A 16,738-nucleotide genomic window follows, 5' to 3' on the forward strand; every position below is an offset into this window, starting at 1 on the left:
TTTTGAAAAGACTCAATTCATGTTTTACTTTAGATCCCATCGTGTCACAGGTTTGTTTGAGGATAAGGTTTAAGGGGTATGGGTGGGGTTAGATCATAGAAAATGTACTGCAAGGTATAATCTCTTACGACAACGAATGGTCCTCATAAAACACGGTTGTTTTGAACCGGTGATGTGCTGCCACCAGGTGGCGTCAGTGAACGAGATTTCATCCACTGCTTGTTGATTGCCACAGTCACGGAAAACTTGGGAATATCAGGAAATATCATTATTTCCAGTAGTCTGAACTGACCGTAAGTGGAACTTTATCTATAACATATTTTAAAAAATCTTTGGAATTGATCATTCAATGGATTTCATTTTTTCTTAAATATTTAATTGGCCAGAAACGGCTCTTTCAGTGAAAACAGTTTATAAAATACATATTCAGGGATTAAAACGACTGGTAAATCAACATATTCATTGTTGTGAAGGTCTCTCTCTCTTTCTATCCACCTGTCTCTGTCTCTGTGTCTGTCTCTCTACACTCTTAAAAAGGTTTTACAATAGATTCTTTACAGTGATGCCATAGAAGAACCAAAAATGGTTCCCCAAAGAACCATTCAGTGATTCAGTCAACTTTAGTTTAAAGAACCTTTTGTGAAACACAGCAGTTCTGTGAATGTCGAAGGTTCTGTATCATTGTGAAGCACCGTTTCTTTCAAGAGTGGATCTGTCTGTCCGTTTTTCTTGAAGCACTTCATTGTTTTCCTCGCTATTGTAAGTTGCTTCGGATAAAAGCGTCTGAAATGTGAATGTAATGATGTAAATATATCCACCTGTCTCTCTCTCTCTCTGTCCGTCCGGCTGTGATGCTTGTGAAATGTGTCCAGCTGTCATTAGAATCATTTCATACAGCTAATGGAGCCAGAGATTTTCCTGCAGGTTGGAGGATGAAAAAGGTGTTTGTCGTTTTTCTCCCTGGAGCATGAAACCATCAGAGGAATTCCAGAGCGTTCTGTCATCTCCTGTAGACATGAAACAGGTAAATAAGTGCATGATAAAATTCCAGCGTGCCGGTCTTCAACACACCGATCTGATCTCTGTGTGTGTGTGTGTGTGTGTGTGTGTGTGTGTGTGTGTGTGTGTGTGTGTGTGTGTGTGTGTGTTTACATTACTGTCACGTCTGAATGAACATCAGCACATTCCAGTACATGATCTGTAGGATTTTTCATGGAGCAGGATCTTTTTCTCAGTGTTTCAGGTTGAGCAAAGAACTTTGAAATCCAGAACTGTCTGAAGCTGTGCTTGCGAGTTGAGTCTTTCTTGTGTTGGTTTTTGAGCTCTTTAAAGGTCCAGTGTGTCATTTTTTGGAGGATCTAAGGACAGAAATACAATATAATATACACAACAATGTGTATAAAGACCTCAAATAATGAATTTAATGTTTTTAATATTTTAGAATAAGCTATTTCTACCTACATACCAGTGTTGGGTGTAACTAGTTACTAAGTAATTAGTTACTGTAATTTAATTACCTTTCACTTGAAAAGTAAAGTAAGGGATTACTCTAATTTTTCTGTAATTTAATTAGTTACTTCTAATGTAATTAAACTAAAAACAGTGTAATATATTCAATAGTGGAAACAACATCTAAATTACAAGTCTAACTTTAAAATGTATGCTTTAATGTGTCCTTCTCACATTTGTATACTTTGGTCAGTTAATAAGAATACTTTATGTAGTTTTTTATTTGAATGAATTAAATAAGCTGTTTCATGTCTATCCTTGAATCAATTATAATCAAGGTTGATGTAGAATATAGAAAGTAATTAGTAATAAGTCATTTGTACAGTAATCTAATTACACTTCTGAATATGTAATTAGTACCTAGTAAGTCACTTACCCAACATTGCTACATGGACATCCTCGTGTTGTTTCTACAGTAGCCCTAAGGGACAAACTGCTCCACAGAACGCGTTTCATAAATACGTTATCTCATTCTGGAAAGAATTTTGTCTTGTTTTAGCCATCGTAAGGCTTCGAAAGGGAGGGGTGGAGTGAACCGTTGGTTGCAATTCGCAACCTCACCACTAGATGTCGCTAAATTTCATACACTATTCAATTCAATTTATTTATATAGCGCTTTTCACAATGTGCATTGTTCTAAAGCAGCTTTACAGGAGCAAATAAGAAAAACAGAAAAACACAGAAAGGTAAAACACAGCACAGTGCATGGTGTTTATAGACCAAGCAAGATCATTATAATAAATAATAAATAAGTGATTAAATGCAGTCTCCCGGTGAGCAAGCCAACACAGCCCTGCTGTGGCAAGGAACCCAAACTCCAATGATGAATAAATGGAGAAAAAAAAACCTCGGGAGAAACCAGGCTCAGCCGGGAGGGCCAGATCTCCTCTGACGTGTCATTGCTGCACTCAGTGACCCCGACCAAAGCCACCGAGCAACGTCCACGAAGAACAGGGAGAGTCCACCAGCCGCGACCCAGGAAGCCTCACCCGCCGAAACCGTGCAGGTCCAACCCGCTCCCATTCCGCGATCGACACCAGACAACAACCAGGGAAAAATAGTAATGGCATAATTAACTTTATTCCTCTGTTGTCCGACATCGACCACAAAACAAGACCAACCAGACCAGACCCACACAGTCCCAACAAATGAAACGCCCCGAACCACAACCAACAAGCCCCCCCCACTCCCTACAACACCCACCCAGCAAACTCCAATCAAGTCACTGAGTACAGCCATAACTTCAAACTGCTGTCGTGTGATGTAAGTTTAGCATTAAATACCAAGTATTGTAAATTTAGCATTAATGTGACAAGTAGTCCGTCTTTGCTCTTGGGTGGTGATGGAATTGGATGGAGCTGGGATGGTCAGTCAGTCCGCAGGCTCTCGCAGGAGGATGGTACGGGATTTTCCGATGTAGCTGGCGTAATCTCTAGTTGGGGATGGGCATATGACGTGCATCTGGGCCTGGCGCAATCTCTCCCTACCTCGGGATGGGCATCGGGATGGGCATCCCGAGGCGAGGGCAGAAAGAGAATAATTAGCGTAGCTGCTGTTCATTAGCTATGTGTTAGTGAATGCTTTGCTGAAAAGATGTGTCTTTAATCTAGATTTAAAATGGGAGAGTGTGTCTGATCCTGGAATAGTATCGGGAAGGCTATTCCAGAGTTTAGGTGCTATGTATGAGGAAGCTCCGCCCCCTTTGGTGGATTGAGTTATTCTAGGTGTTGAGTTTTGAGATCTTAGAGAGCGTGATGGGTTGTAGTGTGGTAGAAGCTCTGTTATGTAGGTAGGGGCTAAAGCGTTTAAGGCTTTAAAAGTGAATAAAAGAACTTTAAAGTCAATACGAAACTTAATGGGTAACCAGTGAAGGGTTGATAACATTGGGGTTATGTGATGGTATTTTCTGGACCTGGTTAGAACTCTGGCAGCTGCATTCTGAACTAACTGTAGTTTGTTTATTGATGAAACAGGACAACCACTAAGCAGTGCATTACAGTAGTGAAGTCTTGAGGTCACAGATGCATGAATAAACTTCTCTGTGTTAGCAGAACACTAGGATTGTATTTTTATGATGCACCAACTTGTCTTGAACTGTTCAGCTTCATTTCACGCACTGATGTAATTTCCACTGAAACAGGAAGTTGGAGCAGAATGATGTCATAAAACTCATTGATCCGTAGAAGTGAGAGACTGAACATTTTGAGTGCTCATATCTGGTCAATGTGAATTGTATCAATGTTTTGAAACATACTAATTCATGTATATTCTTGAGACTAAAGCAGCAGCACATTAATGGTCTCCTAAAGAAAAAGAGTCACGGGTCTTTAAAAGCTTCAGTTTGTAAAACCACACACATCTCTCAAAACATTCAAAAAAACTACTTCAAACCCATCTCTTCTGTGATTACTTGACAGACAAATGAGAAAAAAAAGCCAACACACCCTCTCTCTTCCTCTCAACAGGTATTGATCTAGCTTTTGTTGAAACCAGTAACTTTGTATAAGCACCTATTGTGTTATTGCTCCTGTGTGACATATGGCTTAATGCTCCCTGAACTCTCTGTGAGTCGCTGTGGATAAAAGCCTCTGCTAAATGACTCAATGTAAAATCATTTTTGATTGTAAGACATTGACAATGACATGATGATGGCAGTGAGTTTTTCAGTTATTCATTAATGTGAGTCCAGATGCTCTTTGAATGCTCAGTAAACAGCATTACGGCTGGTTGAATCTGTTTCCTCGGTTGTGTTGAAAATGCAGAGTGATATTTGAGTTGTTGTCGTTAATGATCGACCATGTAAATGTGACTCACAGTGTATGAAGCGGGCGCTCGGGTCTCCTGTAGACCACAGACATGCATCTATTAAGAGTTTCCATAGAGAATGACCTACATTCACTGTGTGCACTGTGAGTTTCACTAAAACACACGGCTTCACGGCAACTTACAGGAACTTTTTTGAGTCATACACACTTACAAATAAAGGTGCTTCAAAAGGTTCTTCGATGCCATAACGGTAAATATTTATACGGATTATAAAAAGGTACGAAAGAGATGGTCCGTTATAGAACCTTTGACTAAACGTTTTTTTGTGGAACCAAAAATGGTCCTTCTGTGGCATCGCTGTGAAGAACCTTTCAAGCAAGTTTATATCTAAGAGTGTAAGTGAAGCGGTTCACAGACGTACATCATTTTAAATATTCATATTTCACATTTCTGAGGCGTTTGTGCATCGTGAAGTGTCTAGAGTATTCATTAGAGAGACAAGAGTGGTTGCCATGGCAATGGACATGCAAGTGTCATCACTGTCCTTGTCGCCATAGTGATGAGAAACAGGAAATTGTGACCTTCTGCGTCTCAGTCTGTTTACTTCTGCTGCACACCGAGATGTGTCTTGATACATCTAGCTCGCTTTATTACCTTAAAATTCACTTTTCAAGTTGATAAAAATAACACATGTCATTTAGAAAATGTCCATATTTCACCCAACCACGTGCAAACAACCCAGCATTTTTAGTGTGGAGATTTCTATTCTGTTTTTGCTATACACATTCATTGTCAGTTTTCTAAACTAAAGGTTTAACCTGTGTAAAGGTGTTTTTAGAAGTGTGCACTGGTACATAAACCCACTAAAAAGGGAACGACATCACATTTAATTCCAAACTTTTCTTTCTTTTACTGTATATGTTTAATGTCTTGCTTATCGAGTAATTTTTTTTAACCAATGAAAGGGGTTAAAAGCGCTATATTAATAAAACTGAGTTGAGTTGATGTGCACGTTTGCAAAGTATACCTTTGTTATTCATTCTTAAATTATTTTGATCTCAATTTTAGTGCTTAAAGGATTGAATTGTGTTCGTAAACAAATATACATTGGGCCTAAATACTTATTCATTTCTTCGTCAATACTACTGTGTTACATCATCTCAGAGGTTTCTCGTGAAGTCTTGAGAGAATCAGAGAGTTGTGATCCAAAGATTTTAAATAAGATGTTTTGGTTACAGCACTATTCTCGCACGTAATAAATCATATCTTGATGACTTCACTGTTTTTCTCAAATGTGTGTCAAACTTTTGTCAGGTAGTATTTTGTGATGCTCTAATCTTAATCTTGCACACTATGTAGTAGGGATGACATACGGGGCAGGAGGCAGATAGTCTGACCCCCGGGGACACTTAACCTGTGGAGGGGGTAAACTCACAGTAGCAGACAGACAGCGGGGGAGAGATAGACAGATTTAATTAACCACAGCGGGTCGAGACGACAACAAACCGCAAAACCATCAAACGGACCCCTGTGTGTGTGTGTGTGTGTAGGCCAAACCTAAACTCAACTCGTTTGGTTTAAAAAAACGGCAAAAAAAACCTAAGTGTTTATTTATTTGTTTTTGTTACCTTGTGAAATAATGCATCTTGAAGACTTAAAGCCTCAATCACCTCAAGAACAGAAGAAGTCCGGGCTGTCGGTGCTCAAAGTAAATATTTAACACTCGGTATTTATTTTTTTGCTACTGATTTGCAAAAAGGTTTTCTAAATGTTTCATAATGCAACATAACAGATGATATTATGTGTGTGGGGGGCAGTGTTGGGTGTAACTAGTTACTAAGTAATTAGTTACCGTAATTTAATTACTTAAAGTAAGGGATTACTCTTATTTTTTCTGTAGTTTAATTAGTTACTTCTGATGTAATTAAACTAAATACTGTGCGTAATATATATGTGTGTGCAGAAGAGGAATTGACATCAAAATTCAAAGTCTAACTTTAAAATCTGTGCTTTAATGTTTAATTCTCACATTTGTAATACTTTGGTCAGTTAATAAGAATACTTTATGTAGTTTTTTATTATTTATTTGAATGAATTAAAAGAGCCGTTTCCGGTCTATCCTTGACTTAACTAATCAAGGTTGATGTATTGTAGGTAATAAGTAATTAAATACTTTTTGGAGAGAGTCATTTGTACAGTAATTTGTAACTAGTAATCAATTACTTTTTCAGAGTAACTTGCCCAACACTGGTGGGGGGTTGTGAATCTCTCTGGCGTCTGGAGCGTTTCATCCCCCAGCACCAGACAGCAGAGGGGGTCCCTGAGAATTTACGTCCTGAGAACAGAGTTGCCGTCGCCCCCATAAATTGTGTTGCTGGGGTGCGAGAGACCCAAAGTCAGAAGAGAGATTCAGTAGAACAATGAAGAGGGTGTCACACTGACCGCAGACAGCTGTACAACACACACCCGCTGAATACAGGCCAGCAAAACAGATGTTCCTACACAACACAGAGAGCGAGAGAGAGAGAGAGAATAAGAACGAAAGATGCATTGTGGGATAGACAGACACACAGACGAGATTTCTCGAGTGCATTTGAAGAATTATATCTTATAAGGTTACCCAAGAATAAAGAAAAAAGCGATTGTTTTCTCGCTGCCGTTGAACCTTTGTGGCTAATCTAGCCGACTCCTCCAAGAGGAGAGAATCTGAACAAGCACCGCTGCTTGACCAAATGATAGAAAAGATTAATAATATTATTTATGTCGATTTTGGATGACACGCATTGCTGGTACATTCCAACATGTGTGATTTTATTTGGCAGGTCTGATCAAAACACATTCATAATGCTCAGAAAATGAGGACAAAGGTAAAAAAACACACAAACACGTCGCCCCTCGAGTCTCCGGTGCAGGCTGTGACCTGTGTACAGGCATGCGCCGCCATCTGTGTGCTTTCTAGGAAGTGGCCCTAGTGCATGATGGGATATATCAGGACAGAAGCTACACATATTATACGGTGTATTTGACGTTTAAATAGCAGAACGTAGCTACAGAAGTGATGCAGTTCATGTTTATTTACTACGGTCTGTTTTCAAGATTTAAAATTTGTGCTGTGCTGTTGATCTTCAACAAATTCACCGAGTCCTCTCATGCTCTTTGGTGAGCAGATTTGTCACGTCTGAGAGAGAAACACGAGTCAGTGTTATAATCAGAAGATCTTTGTGAGCAGAGATGAAGAGATTTGCTTTATTTCAGGCACAAATTCCCAGTTATTCTCAGAAGTCAGAGGCTGCCGGGACTTGCAGGCGTGTTGATGGGATCTCTGCGGGCCTTCTGCCCGTCAGACGTGCGCTGACAAGTTTGTAAACAAGATGGACAGAACATGAATGAGGCTGAGCTGAATACACTTTCCCTTGGAGAGCGCATGGGTTATAATTTCAATAAATGCCCTTCGCAATAATAATTACAGCATTGTTGAAACGTAATCAGCCTATTAGTCAGAATGAGTGTTGAGCTGTAATCTGATGTTTAGAAGCAGGTCTGAACATCACATGTAATATAAACCCATCAACAGCTTCCAATTCAATACATCATCCATTCACTCTGTCATTGCAATCTTTGCCTCTCTAGCGCCATCTCTGTTTGAAACATAAAACTGCAGGTTAGTTTACGTAGGCCTGCTTTTTTTATTGCCGGGGTAAATACAAAAAATACAAAGTTTAGTAATTATACATCTCAAGAAAGAGTAGCCTACAGATGCAATACTTTGGAACATAAAACTAGAAGTAAGAAGGTTCAAAAAACACGAAGGTAACAAAGTAGTCTACTTTACGCCTACTTTTCTTTATTTTTGTTGAAGTCCGGTCATAAATCGTTATAATAAGCTTACTGCTGTGAATCGAGGTAAGGAGACAGTAACATTTTGTTTCAATGGACGTAAAATAACCTTCAATTTTACAGTTTACACAAAGAGGGCGACAGAGAGGCAAATTTGTATTCATAATATAATATATTTTAATTTATTACACGGCTTGTTGGAATGCTTGATTCTGATTGGCCAGTCCCAACATTTCCAGGCTCGTTGTGTAAGGGATAATGTACAGGCAGCCGGTTGTTATGGCCGAAAGGCCCAACAGTGTGATTATTTAGCGATAACAGCCGGCTGCTTGTACATTATCCCGCTTATTACACGGCTGCCACATGAAAAAAACGGACATGAAATGTGATTTTGAAATATTTAATTAGCTCATTTTTAGGTTTACTTTCGGTTTTAAGGTCAGAAACGACATTCAAATGTCATGAACAGGCAATTTGGTTTAATCATTTGTAAAAATAATGTCATATATGTTATTAAAAGACATATTTATATCATTGTTTTGTGTAATATTAAACGGGTCTGTCAAAATGATTTGTAGCATCCGGGTTACCGTGTGTTATTAGTTTTGAGCGGTTGTTATCTGGGATTATTACACGGCTCGTTGGAATGCATTCGGTAAAAATGAGCTAATAAAATATGTCAAATTCACATTTCACGTCCAGTATTTTCTCATGTGGCAAGTAGCCGTGTAATAAGCGGGATAACGTACAAGCAGCCGGTTGTTATCGCCAAATAAGCCCATTCAGTGTGATACAAGACATATATCACACTGTCGGGCCTTATTTCTGCCATAACAACAGGCTGCCTGTACATTATCTCTTACTTAATATACCCACATAAAAATAGGATACGTAGTATACTTTAGTATTCACTATAGTAAACTGTAGTAACATTTCTAGATACTATAGTTTTGAAATATTAATGTTTACTTTTACTATCAAATTCACTATAGAGAACAGTGTATTACAAAGTGTTGTAATAATTATAATAATTGCAATAGTAAATACTAAATTGTACTACAGTATTTTTGTGTTTGTGTGTGTGGGGGGAAAACACTTTAAATTAAACTTTGTGTAGTTAAAGTCCGATAAGATTTAAGTTTTTGTTATTTTAACAAATGTAATATGTTGTGTAAAACGGAAGCGCGTGTGGAGTTTGAGCTCCGCCTCTAAACGTTTAACCCCCACCAGAAACTATCTGAACTATTTCAACAGAGGAGGAGGTGCGGAGAGAGAGAGAGACAGAGAGAGAGAGAGAGAGAGAGAGAGAGAGAGAGAGAGAGTCTCAGTGGACCATGGAGCCGCGCTGTGATCGCGTGCGTCGGACGCCTCGCACCCGGTTTATTCGTCTCCGGAGCGCAGCTGAACGGAACTAAAGCTGGAGGATCGGTACCGATGGCGGATCCTCTGCGGAGGACAATACTAGCCAAACTCAGGGGCAAGAAAGCCAAAGGGAAAGACGCGAGCAGCGCGCACCACCGACCGAGAGAAGGTAAAGAAAAAGTTTCTCTAAAGCACGCAGCTAGAGAGTTTATGAGAGGTAAAGAGAGAGGGGTTTACGGGACCCGGACGGCGGATCCGGTGGCCGCGCTCGGTCGCGCTGCGGCGGACGTGCGCGCGAGCGGGCGCCCGGCGCCCGGGGGTCCCGCGGGGGTCTCGGATCAAAGCGAAGCGACGGAGATGAAGCGCGTGCACACGCAGCGCGTCCGCGGAGACTCGATCGGGTTCGGGAGCTGCGAACGCGTCCCTTTAAACGCCAAAAGAGACGCTTTAGAAGTAACAGATGGTCCGGATCTAAGGAGTAAAGCAACAAATGTTGCGTCGCGCGAGCAACAGGCCGGAGTCGCGAGGCAGCAGCCCAGCAGAACCCCCCATGTGTTTGATTACATAGACGAAAAACACGATTTAATTCAGGTTCTAGAAAGTTCACTGCAGTATCACGGAGATTTCAGGATGCCCGCGTTACAAAGTCCCACTTTTTTCCCCACAGAGCTGGAGATAAACGTGACCCCCGGTGCGCCGCGACATCACTCTGTGCACAGCGAGGACGACGATTATTACGATAACCAAATTCTGCCTTTTTACACGCAAAACCAGGGGACGATTAACCGAATCTCTGTAGTGGAACCACCAGCTGTCCAGACTTTAGAGTTAGGAGCCAGCGAAACGGACCGGCTGAAGACGCAGCTGAAAGAAGCGTATTATTTATTAATAAACACCATGCACGACATCCCGTTTGAAGGTCCGGTTGAAGATAACGGCTTCGTGGATCAGGTCAGTAGTTCTAGCGAGTCCCACGAAAGCGTTAGTTCACGCTCCACGCCCAAACACACGGGGAGCGATGCGTGTTTGTCCGATGAACGCGGCGGTGCGCAGGGTTTCGGGTCGGATTCGGCTCTCTTGACGCGCTCTGGACGCTGCCGGGTGGAATTTAAGGGCAGCCTGCCGACTATTTCCACAGCCAGGGTGAAACATACTCTCCAGAGGTCTCTGAGTGACCGCGGGGTGAAGTACTCCTCCGAGTGGCCCTCGAACAGCAAAAGCCGCTCGGCTGCAGGAGACGTCCCGCTGCGATGCTGTGAGGGTCCCGTTCATAATGTGAGTAAAGAGTCGGTCAGCGGCTCTGTGGTGCCGTCGGAAATCCTCCTGGTGCCGGGCACCCATCAGTCGGGCGATGCTGGCGTTGTGGCTAGACATCCGGGCGTCACGGTCAACAAGATGCAGGAGTGGATGCTGAAAGGCCGCATGCTGTCGTCTGAGATGAAGGAGAGGATTGCCGGTTCCTCGCTGAGAGCCAGCAGCGGTCAGATGAGACTTAAGGCCAGAGCTCATGTCAGCGTGAGCAGAAACGCATCGACAGGAGCGCAGCAGCAGTCAGGTATGGAGGACGGGCCTCAGAATCCTCTCGTTCATCTCACGTCAAACTTCAGCTCTGTCTGGGTGGAGGGGTTTTCTTCTCATCACTAATGTCATTTCACGTAACGTGTTTGGACTTCACACACTAACACACTCACAGACTGGTTCAGCTCATGCTTGTTGTCATGGTGATGGTGGTGGTGGGTTGTTTGATGCTGATGCTGATGCTGATGCTAATGCTGATGTGATGTGCTCGGGTTCTCTGTGGTCGAGTCATCTTGTATCATGAAACCATCAGGAATTTCAAATCAGAATGTGTTCATCACTAATCTATTCAGAAGTTTAGCGACTTCATTATTGTGGCAGTGTTTTTAGATTCTTTTTATTGCTCTCGAGTTTTCAGTTTTGTCTCATTTAATGATCAACTTGACTCTTTTTCTCAGGAGAAATATCTGAGACACAGAAGAGACTTTCACTGGAATGTTGCAAATACATTTACATTCATTTGGCTGGATCTTTAAAAGTCTTTAACAATAGCTGTGTTCTTTATGTCAGTGTGTGTGTGTGTGTGTGTGGGTATCGTGACTGTCACATTTCATTGTGTTTGGAGCGTGGCGAGGACATTCGTTTGTTTTTCTTTGTTTAATCTGCTTGCACACACGTTTAATTTCCACCATCAAAACACAATGTGTGAGCTTGTGGTCCTTGACAGCATTAATGTTAATGTTACGCAGAATAAAGCTGTCCGCTGGCAAGACGGTGATGTTTGTTCTCGCCTGCGGTGAAATATTCTCCAGTCCCATGGAAACGCGGAGCCCCGAGGAGGGAATATTTGGAATGCCGAGGTCGGCGCTGCACTTGTTTGCTCAGTGTTCCTGAGGGCTGGAGCGCAGGCAGGGATTAGAAAAGAGACATTACACCTTCGTTAAAGTGGGATTAGTCTGTCCTGTTATCCCCGGGTTATTTTAATCTAAGGTGTCTGAAAAATGGACATTGAGATCTAAACTGTTTGTGTTGTTGTGTCTTTTTAGGAATATATATGTGAACGTCACGAAAACATGTCTGGGTCATATGTTACTTAAAAATAACAAACAAACAAAACAGAAGTTATATTTTGCAATCAAGTTTATGTTTTAATTCCCTGTTGAAAGCATTTATTTTCCTTAAATGCGCATTACTTTAATGTGACTATATACAGTATATATATGTGTATATATATATATACTTGACTGCAAATACACTTGTTATTATACACAAAATACACTTGATTGCAAAATATAACTTCTATTTGTTTTTTGTTTGTTAGCATATATATACTGTATATATATAATTTTATACATTTTAACTAAAAATATGGCGATTTAAATTATATAAGTGTCTGAGCGGGATTTTTTTCATTACTGTATTTTTGTATATATAAAAGTATTGTAAATTGTCTTTATGAAAAGCATTGTTTTTTCACTTATGGGGTACTTATATGACCTGGATATTTCTTTATGATATTCTCTTATACATTAAAGCAAGAAGCAGTGAGTTACAGTGCATTTTATAACAGCTAAGAGCGTTGTGGCACGAAGCAGGCTCATTGCTTTTATAAAACGGTTATTCCATATATGTAGCAAGGGTTCATAAAATAAAGTAAATAAAGTGATATTTAGGCGATGTAATGCGTATGCGGTCAGCAGTTGTAAATGGGGGTATTTTATAACATCTTAGAACTCGGCTCAACCAATCAGAATCAAGCACCAGAATTGACCGTTTTATAAACAGTAACTTTGTGTACCTGGTGTTGTTGTAAAAGGATGAGCTGATTGGTCACCGGAGTTGATGACATCATGATGAGATAGAATGTGGCTCTTGGAATGTGTGTAAACTGGTAATAAAGAGTGTTCATGTGACAGTGTAGTAATGACTGCACAGAAACAAGAGAGAGAGAGGGACGGGTGTCACTAGAACATCCCTCAGGGGCCCAGAACACAAGTCCACAGCTTTACAAAAAAAGATCCCAGAAAAATCACACGTGAGATTTCTGTAATGTCTCAGTTACAGTATTTCTCCTAGAAATCAATGACATTAATGGAAAGTCTCACGTGTCTCAAATATTTCTCCTGAGAAAGAGTCAGAAATGATATTAGTTTGAGGAGAGATGTGTAGAACTGAGCTCAGATTCGTCTCGTCTGCCATCAAAAGTCGATCTTATTGAAGATCTCGATATCAACTCAAACATTTCTCATCACATTGACTGAAATCCAGATGATTTCACACCTCCAGACTCTTCATGTGTCTCAACAATTACACGCTCAATTAAACGTTTTTACGAGAAACACAACTGAACTTTGAAAGAGAAACGTCTGAGCAAAAACATTCTCGTCTGGGACCGTATGCACTCATATGTTTGAACAGTAAATTCCACTTTGTTGTGTAATTCAATGACATTGGGGTTGTTTTAAATGTGACCTAAGGGACGGAATCGTTTTCAGGTTTCAGTTTTCACGCCTACAGAGTTACAAAGAACAAGTCCTGCGTGATAGTTTGTTTTGTAATGTATTTAATCCTCTGTCAGGCTCTTGCTGTGTTTTTATTTTACAGTATAATTGATTTATTTCTTTGGATGAAGCCCAGTTTCCTCATGACCCACTAAGAGTTTTTACGCTCGCAGACAGCGCTCGTGAAAGTGTGTAATTGTTTCGGTAGAACTTACGACTCCCTCAAGCGACGGCTTTTGAAACCAAATACATTGCTCCATATTTAGAAGCGTCTAAAGTTCACACTTGTTTGCGCGCGCGCGTGTGTGTGTATATATTCAGAGGAAGAACGAAGCGAGTGTGTGTCTGTGGGCTGGAATTCTCAGCGTGTGAGAACACGTTGGTCCTTATGAAAGACCCTTTAACAGTCCCGGCAGTCACCGGTGAGCTTTTAACTCGATAACCTCGGAGCACAGCACAACCCAAACTCCTCCAGACCACAAATAACATCTCAGTGCTGGAGAAACACACAAACACAGCAACCGGCCATGTGTTTCAGCTGAGATCTCAACTGTTTTTCTGTGAACTTCAGCGCTTATTTCACTTCTGGCAGGAATACACTACAAGACTTTTCAAATCTGAACAGATTTTTTTTAACTAGACATCACACACTTGCAGGCTTTTTGAAAGTTTCAGATAGAAACACACTAACTGATCAAATCTGCAGACTGACACAGACTTTCTTTAAACAAGTCCAGACTGAAAACCTGAGCAACAGTCTTGTAGTGTATTTCAGCCTTTACATGACCTCTACAGAAGTAAACGTGTATTTGATCTTTACAGCTGCAAATTGTAATTCCTTTTTATGCATTGAAAATAAAAAAAAATGAGTTAGCAAAATTGGTTTTCCACGCTTGCTCTTTCATAGCTTGTTGATTGCAAATCTGAGCTCAGTTTGACACATTATTGTTGTCATCTCTACTGAAACTCTAAAGACGGAGACATTTCGGACTCTTTTTCTCAAGAGAAATGTCTGAGAAGCAGATAAGACATAAGCAAATGTTTTAATATGCTCATTTTATTTAATCTCATTGATGTCTAGGAAAATAAGTGAGGTATTAAAGAGTACATAATTTGAGATTTTTAAGGTCCTACTTTGGTTTATGGAATGTCCAACAACAAGTTTATGTACATAGAAGGTGTAAAAACACTATTATTTAGTTATAAGGTTATATAGGCAGTTATTATTAAAAAAATAAGACAAATGAGACCCAAACAGTTTCAACAAATGAAACTTCATAAATCACAACTAATAAGCTCTCTCTAGTCTTCATAAGCATTTACTGAGTAACTTTCAATCAAACTAACTGAGTGCAGCTGTGACGCGTCAGAGGAGATCTGGTCCTCCCGGCTGAGTCTGGTTTCTCCAGAGGTTTTTTCTCCATTTATTCATCATTGGAGTTTGGGTTCCTCGCCACAGGGCCGTGTTGGCTTGCTCACCGGGAGACTGCATTTATTAGATATTAATTACTAGGGATGGGCGATATTATATCGTTTGCGATATACCGGTAGAAATTCCCCACACAATAGGAATTAGTCTTCCCGCGATATAAACGATAAATTCTAGTTGATGACGTATTTCTTTGTGAGACCCATTCACAGCTCATATGAAGCGAAAACGGGTGTAGCGGAGGGCGGACGTGAAGCTGAGAAAGAGTTTGCACTAAAGCTCTAAATCTCGTTTAGGTTGGCACTGCAGATGCATCCGAGTTCATGTTTAGTTTCACTTTCGTTTTATTTAATTCGTTTGTTAAGTATTCGTTGATAGTTATAATACGTTACATCACAACATTTAGTTTGGCTAAAAGTATTTATTTAAACATTCGTTAGATGTTATGCGCGCGTGCGCAAATTGTTTAATATGATTTCTTGCCTGTTATATGCAGGATGAACGGAGCGTCCCGTGCGCAGCTCGCGCCCACATGTGCTTTCATAGCGACACAGCGCGCACAGCACTGTGCCTGTTCACATACAGTACACATACGAGTTTGTATGAAGTTGTTTTAAATACGTTTATGAGCGTATAAAAGCATGGATTACTTCATTAGATTTCTTTTATCCGCATTTTTCTGTTCTCTTTCTGTAGCGCGAGTCATAGACAGATTCAGTGTATGTTGCTGTGAGAAGAGAAGGTTCACACAGTTCAAGAGAGAGTGATTGACAGCGTGATGCGATCGATCGTTTCCACCCAACAAAAGAATATATACAGTTTTAGGTATGACATGATGTGTTTATTGAGCTTTAGTTCATTTAACTATTCTTTACTACAACCTTTTGAAGTCGAATCTCACTATTATATTTTATATTTACAAAATTACTGTAGGTATATTTTAGGAGCTGTTTGATTTGGGGTAAGTTTTACTTTTTGATAATATTTGTTTTTCTGAGGGTCTAGAATACATGCAGCTACTATCACTTGACGCAAAAAACAGCGGTGGATGGCGTTATGATATATCGTCATTTTTATCGTTATCGCAACAAATACCAGGAATTGTCGTGATAGAGTTTTAGGGCTATATCTCCCATCCCTATTATTTACTATGATCTTGCTTGTTCTATAAACACCATGAACTGTGCTGTGTTTTACATTTTCTGTGTTTTTCTGTTTTGTAAAGCTGCTTTGGAACAATCCACATTGTGAAAGCGCTATATAAATAAAATTGAATTGAGTTACCCTAACCTTTTTTTCTTGACTGACTCTCAAATGATTCGTTACACGATTCATCTGTCTAATCCCCTACTTTCCTCTAGCCTAGTCTGATGTGATTGGTCAGATGGTCTAGTCTGATGTGATTGGTCAGATGGTCTAGTCTGATGTGATTGGTCAGATGGTCTAGTCTGATGTGATTGGTCAGATGGTCTAGTCTGATGTGATTGGTCAGATGGTCTAGTCTGATGTGATTGGTCAGATGGTCTAGTCTGATGTGATTGGTCAGATGGTCTAGTCTGATGTGATTGGTCAGATGGTCTAGTCTGATGTGATTGGTCAGATGGTCTAGTCTGATGTGATTGGTCAGATGGTCTAGTCTGATGTGATTGGTCAGATGGTCTAGTCTGATGTGATTGGTCAGATGGTCTAGTCTGATGTGATTGGTCAGATGGTCTAGTCTGATGTGATTGGTCAGATGGTCTAGTCTGATGTGATTGGTCAGATGGTCTAGTCTGATGTGATTGGTCAGATGGTCTAGTCTGATGTGATTGGTCAG

General features: G+C 40.4%; 1 protein-coding gene across 5 annotated transcripts in view; it reads left to right on the top strand.

The window, feature by feature from the left end:
* The first annotated feature begins 9,387 nt into the window (after nucleotides 1-9,387).
* Nucleotides 9,388-16,738, top strand: part of syde2 (synapse defective 1, Rho GTPase, homolog 2 (C. elegans)) — a 29,627-nt gene continuing 22,276 nt past the window's right edge. For 3 of the 5 annotated variants that reach the window (XM_057319334.1, XM_057319333.1, XM_057319335.1), the window contains exon 1: nucleotides 9,388-11,029. In XM_057319334.1, the coding sequence (XP_057175317.1) occupies nucleotides 9,547-11,029 (1,483 nt within the window). In that variant the 5' untranslated portion in view covers nucleotides 9,388-9,546. The remainder of the gene's footprint in view (nucleotides 11,030-16,738) is intronic. The other 2 variants (XM_057319336.1, XM_057319337.1) reach the window with 1 other exon arrangement.

This window comes from Triplophysa rosa, linkage group LG21 (assembly GCF_024868665.1).
Source record: "Triplophysa rosa linkage group LG21, Trosa_1v2, whole genome shotgun sequence".
NCBI lineage: Eukaryota > Metazoa > Chordata > Actinopteri > Cypriniformes > Nemacheilidae > Triplophysa > Triplophysa rosa.